This window comes from Melitaea cinxia, chromosome 16 (assembly GCF_905220565.1).
Source record: "Melitaea cinxia chromosome 16, ilMelCinx1.1, whole genome shotgun sequence".
NCBI classification, from domain to species: Eukaryota; Metazoa; Arthropoda; class Insecta; order Lepidoptera; family Nymphalidae; genus Melitaea; species Melitaea cinxia.
Genome location: NC_059409.1, coordinates 455,062 through 470,659, shown reverse-complemented (window position 1 = coordinate 470,659; position 15,598 = coordinate 455,062). Strand labels below are relative to the sequence as shown.

General features: G+C 34.9%; 1 protein-coding gene across 1 annotated transcript; it reads left to right on the top strand.

The window, feature by feature from the left end:
• The first annotated feature begins 7,737 nt into the window (after nucleotides 1–7,737).
• LOC123661102 lies at nucleotides 7,738–14,749 on the top strand. The gene is made up of 4 exons (XM_045596102.1): nucleotides 7,738–8,060; nucleotides 12,149–12,334; nucleotides 13,900–14,050; nucleotides 14,509–14,749. Exons 1-4 carry the CDS (start codon nucleotides 7,980–7,982, stop codon nucleotides 14,610–14,612), a joined length of 522 nt encoding a protein of 173 aa, XP_045452058.1. The 5' UTR covers nucleotides 7,738–7,979; the 3' UTR covers nucleotides 14,613–14,749.
• The last annotated feature ends 849 nt before the right edge of the window (nucleotides 14,750–15,598 follow it).

The window sequence follows — 15,598 nt, the reverse complement described above, 5'->3', positions numbered from 1 at the left end:
GATTAAATAATATTACACATAATTTGTGATATTAAATAGCTCTCACAGTCTCATACATTGATCTAATCATTGAAATAATGCTGTGTTAATGTGTTTGTTGTCAGGCGTTTTTTAATAAATTCATGTAAGTAAATTGAAATACTATTTATTTTGTGTACATTTCATTATTAATAAGTTTTTTTTTAAAGAACAGCTACTTAAATCCTTCGTCTGTTTTTTTTTTTAATTTTACTGTTTCACAGTGCCAAAATTGTTTCTAGGCGTTTTGACTGCCTGTTTGGAATATTAATTAGTTGTTCGGTTTTTGGAATAAATTGTTCTAACTTGACCTCATATAACTTTATTTTTAGAAGTAGTCAACTAGTTTTATTAGTTACATGAGTACAGACTTGTATGTATTTTCATTGGTTTTTAAAACGATTTTATTTTTTCATATTAATATAACTGTTTTACTACTACTACTTAATATAATTATAACTGTTTTAGTAATTAAAGTAATGCTTAAAACTCAATATAATAAAAATTATTGTAACAATGAAACAAATCACTTTAATTTTTTATTTATTAACTAGAAAATTTTAGGGACAATATTTTACAAAATTAAAAATTATATGAAAACAGTAAACATTATCCGAAGTTCAGTTATAATATTTCACACTAATGTAAAATTGTTTGCACAGATGGTAGACAGTGACAAATAATTTTAATCTCTTGAAACATGCTCTAACTGAGGTAGGGCACAGCTGAAAATATCCTGCTCGAAACCTGGAGCAGCACGACTGGGGAGTTATATCGATCTTACAGAAATAATATAGCTCACAAGGAGTATTGTGTTCCTGTAGTGAGTAAGATTACTAGTTTCTAGGAGGATTTGGGGTAGGGTTGGCGACACTCTTGGGATGCTTGCAATGTTGCAGGTATCTATAAACGACAGTAATCTCTTACTGAGCCGTTACCTTGTTTGCCAATTTAGTTGCATAAAAGAACAAAAACATGTAAAAATTTTTTTACGAGCATTCCATGTACATATTTATACTAATGCTAAATTACGTTTTTAGTATGCATTAATAAAGTAGAGTATGTGCTCAATAACGACCACTGCAAAAAAAAAACACCCATAAAATTAGTAAATGTATGCTAATGTGGGCGTTGTAGACAAAAGTAGTTTCGACAAATACTCGTGGCCTTGATTAAGGAAACTAGATTTTTTTTTAAATTAAACCATATTATCATCTATTGTTAATCCATCAAACTGTAGTAAGCAGTGTGGTGAACAAAGCTTCAATCTTTGACCTACATGGAGAATGAGGCATATGCCCAGCTGTGGGATGTTACAAGATGAATCAATTATAACATGTATTGCTTACATTTAGAGAGCTATTTAAAAGTTAATCTAAAAATCATATTCTATCTATAAAAGACAACAGTGTTTGACAACAATTTATTCTATAATAGTACATCAGTATACACTTCCTTTTCGTCACATTTAAAGTTTATTAACAATTTTATTATTGCACCAATTCAGCTTAGAATTGATAAGTCATATAGTGACACTATACAACCTTTAACCTTTTTAAAAATAGGAACACAGAGCCATAAGAATATTTTTCATATTATCTTATTATCATATCTTATAGAGCAAGGTAGCCAGAGCTCCTGTGGAGAGTTAGTGATAGGGTCGGCAATGCACTGACAATACTCCTGGCATCTATAAACTATGGCATCTGCTTACCACCATTCGAACATCGTTGCAAACCATTCAATTGTTTGCTGCCTTTATAATAAAACAAAAGATATGTAATTTTCCTATGTTTTTTCAGCTGCTTAAATATTCATATAATAAGAGGCATCAATATGATGTAAAACTTGAGGCTTATCAGTTTTTGCAAATATTGTCAATGAAATGTATTGCAATGTGTGCAGATGTATATTCTAAGTATATTTGTATGCGATAAATGTATGATATAATATTCGTTATTAAAAACACTCTGTTGCTGTGGTTACAGCTACTGGTTCTAGTAGTAGAGGTCTCCGATTTGTTTCCAGACATGATAAATATTTTTATAGGCCATATATAGACGCTTGTTTGCTAGGATCCAGATGCAGGATTCAGATCTTCCTGAGACTAATTGAGAGTTAGGAGTTCATTTAATAGGTTGTTTGATTTAGTTGGTGCTGTTCATTTATCACTACATAGTATAAAACAAAGTCGCTTTCTCTGTCCCTATGTCTCTATGTATGCTTAAATCTTTAAAACTACGCAACGGATTTTGATGCGATTTTTTTTAATAGATAAAGTGATTAAAGAGGAAGGTTTGTATGTATAATACATGCGTAATATAATAGAGGAACATTGATAGTTTTTGCAACCGTGCGAAGCCGGGGCGGGTCGCTAGTTTTTATATATATTACATTTACATAAGTATATAGTTTAAATCAAACACTTAATTGTGTTTTTGTTTCTAAAATTTTTTGTGATATACAAAAGAAATGCCTGTAATTCAATTACTTATTTATTGAATGAATTACATACATGTTTAGGAATTGTTTACATAATGTATTAAGATAAGCTTATCTTTCAAGACACGTGTATGATTTAATTTTGCTGTCTTCTTGTATTCGGTAATTTTCCCTAATCTCTTCCTGTTAGTTTTTTTAAGCAAAACTTCATTGAGTAAAATGCCCTCGTTCATGCTTTTAGCTTCATGAACTGTTTGTTTCCCTTGAATGTTCAATATTAAATAAATAAACCAGTAATACAGTATATTTACACTGCAATGCAGAATAATTAAATATTGTAATAACAGGTATCATTTTTTCATTTTTTGCCATTTTCGGCGCGAAAATGTGGAGGCCTATGTCCAGAAGTGGACTGCGATAGGCGGAAGTGAAGAATCTCATGGAAAGTATAAAGTGGAACTCTAAAGTTATTGGAGTGTCCAAGGGAGTAGAAAGGCGCTCAATCATATGTACCTATTTTTTTTATAGCTGTTTATTCTTGTAAAAATTTCGTTTTTAATGTTCACTATAAAAACGGGATATTTATAATTTTTCGTTGATTTTTCTGAGTTTCTGATATTTCGGCACTGTTACAAGCGCCATGGTCATAGTCATAAACGACGCCGACGGCAGACCTTGTAAACATCCGATTATACTTACGTCTCTTTGTCAATAACAAAAATAACATAATTTCTTCAAAAATCTAGCTATTAGTCGCGTGTAAACAGTATCTACGCGCATAATTTTCGAACGACTGCACCAATCTATACTAATATTATAAAGCTGAAGAGTTTGTTTGTTTGTGTTTGTTTGTTTGTGTTTGTTTGTTTGTTTGTGTTTGTTTGTTTGTTTGTTTGTGTTTGTTTGTTTGTTTGAACGCGCTAATCTCAAAAACTACTGGTCCGATTTAAAAAATTCTTTTAGCGTTAGGTAGCCCATTTATCGAGGAAGGTTATAGGCTCTATATCATCAAGCTAAGGCCAGAAGGAGCGGAGCACCAATGAAGAATGTTTCAAAATCGGAGGTTCTTTTTTCCTTTTGGGAGCTTCCGCTGCGTGCGCTGTGAAAACAGTTAAAGTTTCGCAAAAATCATGTGTGACAGAATTGACCCTCTTTAAAAGTTCTAAAAAGTTCGCGACAGCATATATCTTCTTTTAAGGTTGACGCACTATAATCTTTTTTATGCTAACCAAGTTCGTTCTAAAATAATGCATTATTTGCGAAGATGACTTTATAAACATGATATTAATCCTTATCTAAATAAATACGTTATTCATCACAAGTATTTAATTTAAAACAAAAAGCCTTTTACATAATTCGAATTCTATAAGTATTGCGCGCGCCTCTGTTCCACGCGGACGAAGTCGCGCGCAGAAGCTAGTAAAATATAACAGGATATTTTTTTTATGCTTCAAGAACAAGTTTATAATAAAAAAAATCGATATAGTCGCAAAAAAGAAAAAAAAAAAAAAAAATCGGTACAAAGTTAGTTGGATCAACTAGTTTTTGCAATTAATGTTCTATTTTCTTTTGTTAGCGACAACGCGTCGCCATGGCCACACCCATCGTCTACGGTACGCTTGCTAAAGTTTTTTACGTTGATTTATAGTCATCGATCGTTTACTCGTTTCCCATAGGCATAGCATGTTGTTGTACAGCTCAGAAAACCTCATTAGACGGATCACGGAATATCGACCCCAAAAATATATATATCCAGGTTAATATAGATAAAAAAAAAAAATTATTAACTTCTGATGTCTATAAACACTAGATATTCAGGAACAATTATATATGTGACCTACATATTCATTTTAAAAAAAAAAAATGAGAATAATATAAGTCAAATTAATTGTTTTTTAGTATTTCCTTTGTTTGTTTTGATATGAGATAAATGTTATTATATATTAATTAACATTTCGTGAACGATCGTCACAACTATGATCCCGAGGTCAACTTAAAATTTGACATATTAGAGATTAGAATCTCACTGTAGTCATTAGTCAGTACTGACTGTAGTACGTAGTACAACTGAAGTGCGTAGTTACGAGGCATACCGGAACAAACATAAGACAGACAAATAGACAGAGATAATGCCGTAAATTTAGATATATGTCGTATTTTCTAAATATAAACATGTACAACACCTTGCAATAATTGACTTTAGGATTCTTAATGGTTTTTAACCGACTTTAAAAAAGGAGGAGGTTCTGACTTTGATTGTATTATTTTGTGTGTCACCTCATAACTTTTTACGGGTGTGCTGATTTTAATGATTCTCGTATCAATCGAAAGCTCGCATTTGTTATTTGGTCCAATTTAAATTAAAGATATGATGAGCACTTTTTGAGTTATCTAATAATTTAGTTTCAAGAGCAAACACAATTACTTACTCTAGAATCGACTGTATATACTCTTATCATAGTGTTATGCTTAAGACGCTGATAACGTACATTTTATCTTGTCATTGGCACAAATAAAGTCTGCACGAAGTTTTTAAATTGTTATTTGCGCATCCTCTTTTACTTCTTACTACTCTTCTTATTTGTTTATTGCGCATTACTCAGTGTATCGTTAGATTTAAGTAATATTAATATTATCTTTAGTAATATTATAAAGAGGAAAGACTTGTTTGTTTGCATTGAATAAGCACCGAAACAACTAAACCGATTTGAAAAATTCTTTCACTGTTGCGAAGCTACACTATCGGCGGGTGACATAGGCTATATAATATTTTCAAAAAAAAAAAATAGGGAAAAAATGTTTTGAAATGTTTGTTAAATACCCGCGCAGAGCCGGTGCGGTATGCTAGTTAATAATAATATTCCTTTTTAATAGGTATACATTGCTAAAGTGCTGAGTATGGGTGTAAATGTAAACCTTTTTAATTTGTCTCATACACCCTTGTTTTATTAATAATTTTCGATTTTAATCTGTGCTAGTTGTGGTTGGCTGTAAACCGTTGAGACCGTTTAAGTTATCGAAGAATTACACTTTTCCTAAAAACCGTATATTAAAAAAAAAACAGGTTTAAATTTTTGTCGCAAGCAAAGTCGGAGCAAAGCTTATAGTGGACATATTGAAAAAAAATTGTATAGTTTTTTAAACTTCGAACAAGGTTAAGTGATGGCGTAATCGGAGCAATGGAGGAGTTTATTGTCTCTAGTTTTAGCTGCTCGTTGTAAAATACCTAATCTGAAGTAACTCCTAATATTGGTCCAAACTCCAAAGAAACAAAAAGGCTTGTGCTTTTTTTTTATAAAAGATAACACAGCTTATAATGAAAAGTTACTCGCTGAAACAACTTTAACATTAGTTATTTAAAAAAAATTGAGATCTGGTTCTAGTTGTGCCTGTGTGCGTGTTAGTGTAAACACCTGTGAAACAAACCCTGTAATAAAAGCAACCCTGTAATAGAGCATTTTAGAATCCTTCTTTTTCATTTGTTTTATTATATTAATCTTAAAAATAAATCATCATCACTTCAGCCTATTGCAGTCCACTGCTGGACACATGCCTCCCCAAGATCGCGCCCAAATAGTGTTGTGTCACACAAGATCTGAAATGTTGAAGGTTTCATTGACGCAAAGAGTTTTGATTGATTTCAGTCTGTGACATCCTACACCTAGGCATAGGCATTTCATGGGGTAGGGCACAGTAGGAAATATAGTAAGTGTACGTCTCACGTAGTGTTGTGTTCCTGTGGTAAGGTGGCCAGAGCTCCTAGGGAGGTTCGGGGAAAGGGTCGGCAACGCGTTTTTGATGCATCTGTTGTTATAGGCGTATTATTATTATAATTAAGTCAATATAATTAACTGAATTGTACTTACATAACAATTATATACTAACAGGTTGTCAGTATGTACTTAATGTCTGTCTGTCTGTACGTAGAAATAATAACGTAGCGTGCAAGTGGATCTTAATTGATGAAGATGTGACCTTGACGAGTCCACTATCACCGGAGACGCTAAATTTACGCGGTGTAAGTCATAGACTGAGTGCCTAGTGCGAGTTTGTTTAATCCGTCTCGCAATAACAGGCGTAAATTTTAACTTCATTTTGTATGGGAAATTCGGCATTTCAACCTAGTTCTCGCGTTTGCCGCTAGATGGCTCTGTATCGATTGTATCGTATACTATTCTTTATCGTCTAGGCTGCACTGTTTAAATTTTCACACAAAATAATCTTCACGTATAAACGCGTTTCTGTCATGTTTCTGTGAATAAAACTCGCACTAGGCACTCTGTTCTACGAGACAATGGCGAAAACATTGTGCTTCTATTTGACTGATATTCTGTAAATAGTTTATACATGGTACGTAGCATAAGTCCCTTATCTATGTCCAATCTTATATAGTGTTCGTGAATAATTTAACCATAGCTCGTTGTAGATTCGTCTAAGAAAAACTGGCAAGAAGGTCAACAACATAAGACAGTCAATATATTTATTCGATTATTATAAAATCAGTAGTATGTGATGTCTTTAAATTTCGATATACTTCGTCGTTTATACAGAGTGTCCCAAAACTTGAATTGGGTATACAGACCTAAGAAGTTAGAGAGAGATAGATAGAGAGTTATTTACGTTAAACAGAGAAAGAAGATAGGAAAACCAGCAAAAAAAATTGTGCCTGTTATTTCTTGTTTAGAAATGACATTTGGGTCTAATTATAAAAATTGTGATATATTTTTTTTTCTTTTGTTTTCCCAAGTAGTTATGGGCAGGTCTATCCTCCGGTCTCGGCTTATCGTTGAATTTTGGGACACCTGTATAATTTTTAATGACCCAAATAATCTCAAACTAACGCAACAAATTATTGCAGATGATTTACAAATAAAAAATCGCTTAAAGTTTCTAACTTGTAACGTGACTATTAATATCGTATGGGCTTGTGCGAAAAAACTGGCCCAATTGTTTGTTGACTAGGTTAGTACTAAGTCACCGTTTATTATTGATCGAGGACAGGATGAGGGCTGACGTGCAGTAAGTCCTGTTCTAGAGCTTTTTATAGACAGCCTAGATCTAGCCTTCGCCTCTTGTGCATTTCTCTTGTTATTGTTACTTGTAATAGTTTTTGTGTGAAATAAAGTGTAGGTGTTGTTGTTATCAAGATCGTTGATTGTGGGACAAAGTTTTGTCTGAATTTCTGAAAAATTGTGTCGTTACTGTTTGAATCGTCATATAATTGTTAATTGGCTGACTGTTTTGTTGTTAGGAAATTATTAATTTTTACTAATTGTGTTTAGTCGTTATCATGATTAAAATATAAATTGTATTCGCCTATAATTAGTAAAAAGCACTTTAAACGTTATTAGGTTTTTTTTTTAGAAGTGTGATGTATTTCTAAATAAATGAAAATTTTAGTCGGTTAATGTTTTGGAATGGTATTATTAAAGAAATAAATTAATGTTTAAACTTTGTAATACCGTATATGTCTACAATCCTTTTATGTTTTCAGAGAACCAGAAAACGAAGGTGCGAAGATGGGTCTCCCGCACATCACGTCATTCTGCTGGTGCCTCGGTCTTGAGGCCGGGACCAAGCTCATCGGCTACGTACATTTGGTAAGCTTTATTTTATATAAATAATCATTCCAACTTTTATATCTTTACAAATCATACTGGGACAAATCAACTCAATTCGACTGTATTTCTTTTATGCATAAGTTCAGAACTTTTTACTAGGTTGACAAATTTCGATGATTCTTTTTTTAATTGAATGCTGATGCTTGTTTCGTAGTCCTTTTTAAATTTAATCGAGATCTGAAGACTTATTTTTGAGTAATCTTTGATAACGCCTATTTACTTGAATGTTTTTTCGTCTACCTACGTTGCATTACCTGTCGATGTTTTAGAAGTCAAATTTTTTTTCGTTTGTTAGCGAATACAATTATAAAAATCATGCGCTCTGAGACAAAATGTGCTTCATTATATACCCAATAAGATTAATATTTTATAAAAACTATGAAAAAACTTGAAAGGAACTCAAAATTAAATGTAAACGGTGATCTTATCGATAAATAAGCGAACTTTTTCAGACGACCTCGAACAAAGGACACGTAAAACAAAGCGACGTAGAGTATACGTGAATAATTCAGAAGGTATAATTTTCAAAATAAGTCCATTTTTCAACAATTCCATCGATGAACATATTAAAAACTAAACTAGTTTGTGACTGGCTACTTTTTTAAACAATAATATTTCAGGAATAAATTTCAAATAAGTTTTAAGAAATTTAAATCATTTTAGATCTCGTTTGAAACGAATTAGTTTGGCTCCAGATTTCAGTAGGAGTATCTGAAATTTTTTTATTTGAAGATAACCAATTTAGAAAATAATCTCCCGTGTTAGAAACATATCCATACAAATGAATAATAAAAATAAAGTATTATTGAAATATATGCAAATAGTTAACTTCATTATTTGTGCCATCGCGTTTAATCCTTTAAATGTTTTTATTGTTACGAAACGTTTGTAAATCTCTATGCTGTGTGGTTACGGCAGTAAAGAATATAGCCCCTCTCTTCCTGTGGGTGTCGTGAGAGGCGACTAAGGGATAACAGAATTCCACTACCACCTTGGAACTTGAAAAGCCGACCGATGGCGGGATAACCATTCAACTGCTGGCTTTGAAGTACATAGGCCGAAGACGGGCAGCAGCGTCTTTGGTGAGATAAAACCAGCCCTGCGGTCACTAACCCGTTTGCCCAGTATGGTGACTACGGGCAAAACACATGAGTTCACGCCATTTTTGGTGCGAACTTGTGGAGGCCTATGTCCAGCAGTGGACTGCGATATGCTGAAATGAGTGAAGTGTAAATTTAAGCCCGTTATTACGCCTATAAACTACGACAAAGCTAGTATAAATAAAAAGTTGACTTGAAATTCAAGTCATTGGGCGTTTGACGAGGAGTATGGGCGTAATTAGAGCATCAGTTTGTGCCTACCTTTATAAACGGATTAATAGTTTTCATTTTTTAGATTTTAATGGTGACTTTACAGATTTATCCTATTCTTATATGCTGTACTGTTTGTATTTTAGCGATTTCTTCTATTTTTAAATGTAGTGCTACCGGTTGAAAATATATTCATTAATTACTTATGAGTGGAAATTTCCATATTTCTACCTATATGAAAACAGGTGGATGGTCTTTCTGGTTTTCAATTAAATAGTTTTGATCTAAAGAAAATATCCCAAAGTAGCTGTCGTTCTACTCTCCTCCATTCTCTCCAACTCCTCTATAATTATGGGATTTTAATTGTAATAAATCCCCTGTAATAAGTCTCCTATTTCGTATTATATTTCACCAACTACCAAGCACTTCACAGAATTATAAGATAATACAATTGTGCATAAGTTAAAGAAGTGATTAAAATACTCGTAATTTTGCTGCTTAAAAATCCTCTTAATCAATCCGTAAGTCTGTTAAATACGTAGGCACAAGTTTCAGAGGTTCTTAAAAAAATATCAGTCTTCTGATGTCTTTTGTCACTATTGAGCACATGGAGATATGCTAAAAATAAATTTAGCGTTTGCAAACTCTACAGTTCTCTTCATCCTAGATTTGTCCCAAAAGCGTCGATACTAGTCGCTCAATGTTTCTATTACATTCATTTGGCCTCTCGCCTCGATTTAAGAATCAATTAATTTAATTGGGGAGTCTGGCAAATTTCATTTTATTATCTGCAAAGGTTTATTTATAATCTAGGTTTAATTTATAAATACGGGCACTATTTGAGAACTTCGTATTGAATTACTGATTATATATGAATTTCTACAAAAACGTAACATTTAACGTAAATTTTGTAAAGTATGTACAGCTCACAGTAAACTTGCCAATATGATAAAATCATGTACTGGAGGTCTTCAAACTCGCTTCCAATGAACTCTATAATAAATTAAAGCTGTTCATGATAGCCCTGAAAACGTAAGGATAATTTCAGTGAAATAAACATACCTAACTATGACAAACAAGATGAAAATCTGAACAGATTAATTTAACATTGACGCCTAAGCCATGTTGACCATCAATATATGTATAAGTCAACCTATACAAATATTTGTGATGAGTGGGCGTTTGATCAAAACATACGACCGCGAATAGTTAGAATACAAAACCGTAAATTACATTCAATTCATTTCAAAATACACGTAGTATTGAGCGTACCTGTTATAACTGCGGTAACCACGTTGGATTAAAAGTACGTCATACACGCATATGTATGTGTATTGAATTACTGTTGTTCATTTAAAAGTAGTGCCAATCAATGACACTGGTCTGGTGTAGAAACACTCACGGTATTCAAGGATACATATTTTTAGACTGGCTGTGCCCGCGACCTCGTCCGCGTGTAATTTACCAAAAAAGTTATCGTTCAGTTCGTAGAGTTATAAAATAAATAAATCTCTAAGTTACTTCTTACTACAACAGCTATCTGTTAGTGAAAGTCCCGTCAAAATCGGTCCAGCCGTTTCAGAGATTAGCCGGAACAAATAGACAGACAGACGAAAATTGTAAAAAATGTTATTTTTGTGTATGTATCGTGTATACATCCATATGCATTTAGTACAAAGCGGATATTTTAATATTACAAACAGACACTCCAATTTTATTTATTTTTATTGATTTAAAAAATTCCGAATCTTTCACCCTGATTGGGACTATAAATCTAAACAGGAAAAAGAAACGCAGACATCATCCATATCATGGACAATTTCCGAGATGAAAAATTAGTGGATATTGAAGGTCATCTCATTTTTCTATTTAAATCATGTTGTGTTTGGCAAGGAATGCTATAAGCTTATTGATTTGAAAAACGAAGTTTCTATTATAAATATATTTTTTTTTACTGGGAGTTATTTTGCTTTTTATACTAGATTAGCTAATGAGCTATTTAACGAAGCGAGTAATGATAAAATCTTCGATATCCCCACCGAGTTTCCATTAAAGAATAATAATATGAAAAACAACGTACACGCAGCAAAATATATATATTTTTTTATGTCACTAGGTGGGCAAACAAGCGTACGGCTCACCTGATGGTAAGCGATTACCGTAGCTTATAGACACCTGCAACACCAGAAGCATCGCAAGCGCGTTGCCGACCCAATCCCCAATCCCCCCCCCCAGGAGGTTTAATAGACTCCATCCTTCGAAGCGCGATGGGAAGACCTATAAAGACAAAACCTAGACTATTAGGTCAGACTCGGTCGTACTACATTAACAGATTTTAAAACGACAATCTTGTAGATAGTTTTTCAAATTTGACTCAATTTATTTTTTCGAACGCTTCCTTCTTTCTTCATCCACATAGGTTTTTTTTTATTATACGTATAGGTCGGCAAACAAACGTACGACCTACCCGATGGTAAGCGATTGCCGTGGCTTATAGACGTCTGTAATACCAGAACCATCGCAAGCGCGCTGTCAACCCATTTCTGACCCTCCCCAAGAGCTCTGGCCTTTTTACTCACCACAGGAACACATTACAACATGAGATCAGGATTATTTAGCTGTGATCCTCTGTGAGATTGCGTTACTATATTTCTTGCTGTGCCCTACCTCATTAAATAATACCTGTGCCTAGATGTGGGGTGTCACAGATTGAAAATCAATCAAAACTCTGCCTAACTGAAACCTTCAACACTTCAGATCTTATCCTTCGCGCTGATGGTAGTAAGCGCTTTGTACGCGGAGAGCCTACGAGCTCTCGCGGGTACAGTAGAGGATGCAGAGGACCACCTGTATAGTACGTGGTACAAGATCTCCATCGGCGTCGCTGTGTTCACGGTTGTACACGTGCTGCTGGCTGCCACTTTGCTGTACGCCGTGTTTGCGGTAAGTTCATACTCTAATTATGTGTTTATTGTTATATTTTGTAACGTAAATATGATAATATTTAATATTTTAAAAGTAATCTGCTGTGTGGTTACGGCAGTAAAGAATATAGTCGCTCCCTCTCTTCCCGTGGGTATCGTAAGAGGCGACTAAGGGATAACATAATTCCATTACCAACTTGGAACCTAAAAAGCCGACAGATGGCGTGATAATCCATTCAACTGCTGGCTTTGAAACACACAGGCCGAAAACGGGCAGCAGCGTCTTCGGTGCGACAAAGCCAGCCCTGCGGTCATCAACCCGCCTGCCCAGCGTGGTGACTATGGGCAAAACAAATGATTTCGCGCCATTTTTGATGCGAAATTGTGAAGGCCTATGTCCAGCAGTGGACTGCAATAGCCTGAAGTGAGTGTGAAATATGAACTAAAAAAAACTTTACATTTCATAAGATTTTATGACATAATATTTACATAGCGTGGAAGAAATTGTGACGCAAATTGACTAAGTTTATTGTGAACAATTTCTTGCAGACTGTAATATAAATATAACCTAAATGTTAGTGGTTACAGAAGTAATACGATTTGTAAGTGAAAGTGAACATAGAAAAGTGGGAGTCACAATTTTGTCCACTTGATGCTGATATTTTAAAAGTAAACTTAATTTACCTGTGCTGTGTGGCTACGGCACTAAAGAATTTAGCCACCCCCTCTCTTCCCGTGGGTGTCGTAAGAGGCGACTAAGGGATAACAAGGTTCCACAACCACCTTGGAACTTAAGAAGCCGACCGATGGCGGGATAACCATCCAACTGCTGGCTTTGAAATACACAGGCCGAAGACGGGCAGCAGCGTCTTCGGTGCGACAAAGCCAGTACTGCGGTCACCAACCCGCCTGCCCAGCGTGGTGACTATGGGCAAAACACATGAGTTCACGTTATTTTTGGCGTAAACTTGTGGAGGCCTATGTCCAGCAGTGGACTGTATAGGCTGTAATGATGATTAATTTACCTATTTCGAAATAAAGTGTAAAACGCGTCCCGCGCAGCCCACAGAAGCAGAAGCAGAAGATCACAGCTAAATTATACTGCTTTCAAGTAGTGTTGTGTTCATGTTGGTGAGTAATGCGACCAGAGCTCCTGGGGGGAATTAGGGATAGAGTCGGCAACGCGCTTGCGATGCTCTGGTGTGACAGGCGTCTATAAGCTACGGTAATCGCTTACCATCAGGTGAGCCGTACGCTTGTTTGCCGACCCAGTTGTATCATCATCATCATCATCATCATCATCATCATCACTTCAGCCTATCGCAGTCCACTGCTGGACATATGCCTCCCCAAGTTCGCGCCACACATCCCGGTCTTCCTCAATCCTCATCCAGCCTACACCGGCATCCTTACGTAGATCGTCGGTCCATCGGGCCGGAGGACGTCCCACACTGCGTTTGCCAAGATGCGGTCTCCACTCTAGGACCCGTCTACTCCAACGGCCATCGGTCCTGCGACACAGATGACCAGCCCACTGCCCAGTTGTATAAAAAAAATATATATTTTTGAATATGTGTTTTCCAGAGGAACACAGTCGCGCTACGCGGCTGGGTGTACGTGATGATAGTTCTGTACATCGTTTCACTCATCTACGTGATCGTGTCGATGACCTTCGGCTTTTCTGCGAGCGGGTCGCACATCTTCTTGTCTTTCCTAGAAGGGGTTGTCTTCTTTGGTGAGTGTTAATCTGAATAATAAGTGGGAGATCTGAACTGGAGACGGAAATTGTTTTATATTTACTATAGGGGTGCGTGTAATCGCCTAAAACACCGACCACCGGATGAATTTGTATTTGTACAAATATTTCTTTCCGGTTTGTATGTCTGTCCTTGTGGGTCTCCCCACCGTTACATAAATACATAAATACCTGATAGCGATCGTTACTCAAAGTAGGAAACATCCAACCCGCAGTGGATCAGCGTGGTGGATTAAGCTCCAATCCTTCTCCTGGACATGGAGAAAGAGGCCTATGCCCAACAGAGGGATGTTACAGGCTGAATGATACTTGATGTACAAAGGCGGTCTTATCGCTAAAAGAGGATTTCTTCCTAACAACCTTTTGGGAATGGCATACATTGTTTGTTTACCATCGTAACAGTATAAAATAAATAAATGTAAAATATTTTTTTCCAGGTATCCTGGCGTACTGTATCCTGTGCGTCAACAGTTATTATCTGATGCTGAAGAGCGCTGAGGATATGGAAGGTCCCAACAAAAATAGCCGTAGTGGCGTTTAATACGACAGACAAGAAAAGTACCAATTATACCTTACTTAATTTAAGTTTTTAATATTGATCTTTATATTTTAATTAGTTAATTGAATATATTTGTGTTACGAATAACGTCAAAGGAATTAAAATGGCGTAATATTTTATAGCGGATATAACAGATAATGTCGTAAAAGCAGAATTGTCATATAAATTCTCAAATATATGTCGAATTTTTCTGTGCCATTTTATAAAAGTGCCTAATTTTGACCAGAAGTAAACTAAACTGTTATATAAAGATACGGGTATGCTATAGTTTGATCTTAGGTTCAGTTTCCATGAAGAATTAAAAATAATTGTGTAAGATTCAAGAAAGGTATGTGAAATCGTACTTAACAAAAAAAAAGTGCAATTTTGTAACCGACATCAAAATGGAGGAGGTTCTCAATTCGACTGTATTTTTTATGTATGTTACCTTTACAGAACTTTTGACTGGGTAGACCGAATTCGATGATTTCTGTTTTAGTCGAAAGGTGGTTGAAGTGGTGGTGTCATGTGGTTCCATTTAAATTTAATTGAGATCTGACAAGAAGTTGTTGAGTTATGTCTAATAATATGTGTTAACTTGACTATTTTATCGTCGACACGTCGATGTAATTGAAGTCGGTTTTTTTATTATTTAAAAACAAACAATTATACCTCAGTACAAACAGACTTAATTTTTAAATGTTATATTTATGTATATATGTGTACTATGTGGCTCTTACTGTGCTTCGCTTCTAGTTGTAATATCATATATATGGTATCATATACATGATAATTTTTGAGTGGGAAGTGCTTTTATTATTAGTAACAGGGGCGTAGCTAGTAGCGTTAGTGATTTTGGTAAGGGCTCATGTATCTCTGTATAAAAAAATATTTGTGGGCCTCATCTTTATATCATGTTTAAAACCCTTTCATACACAAAACTGTGGTCTTATTATGTTTGAGTTATATCGTATTAGGCTTTGCTCCTG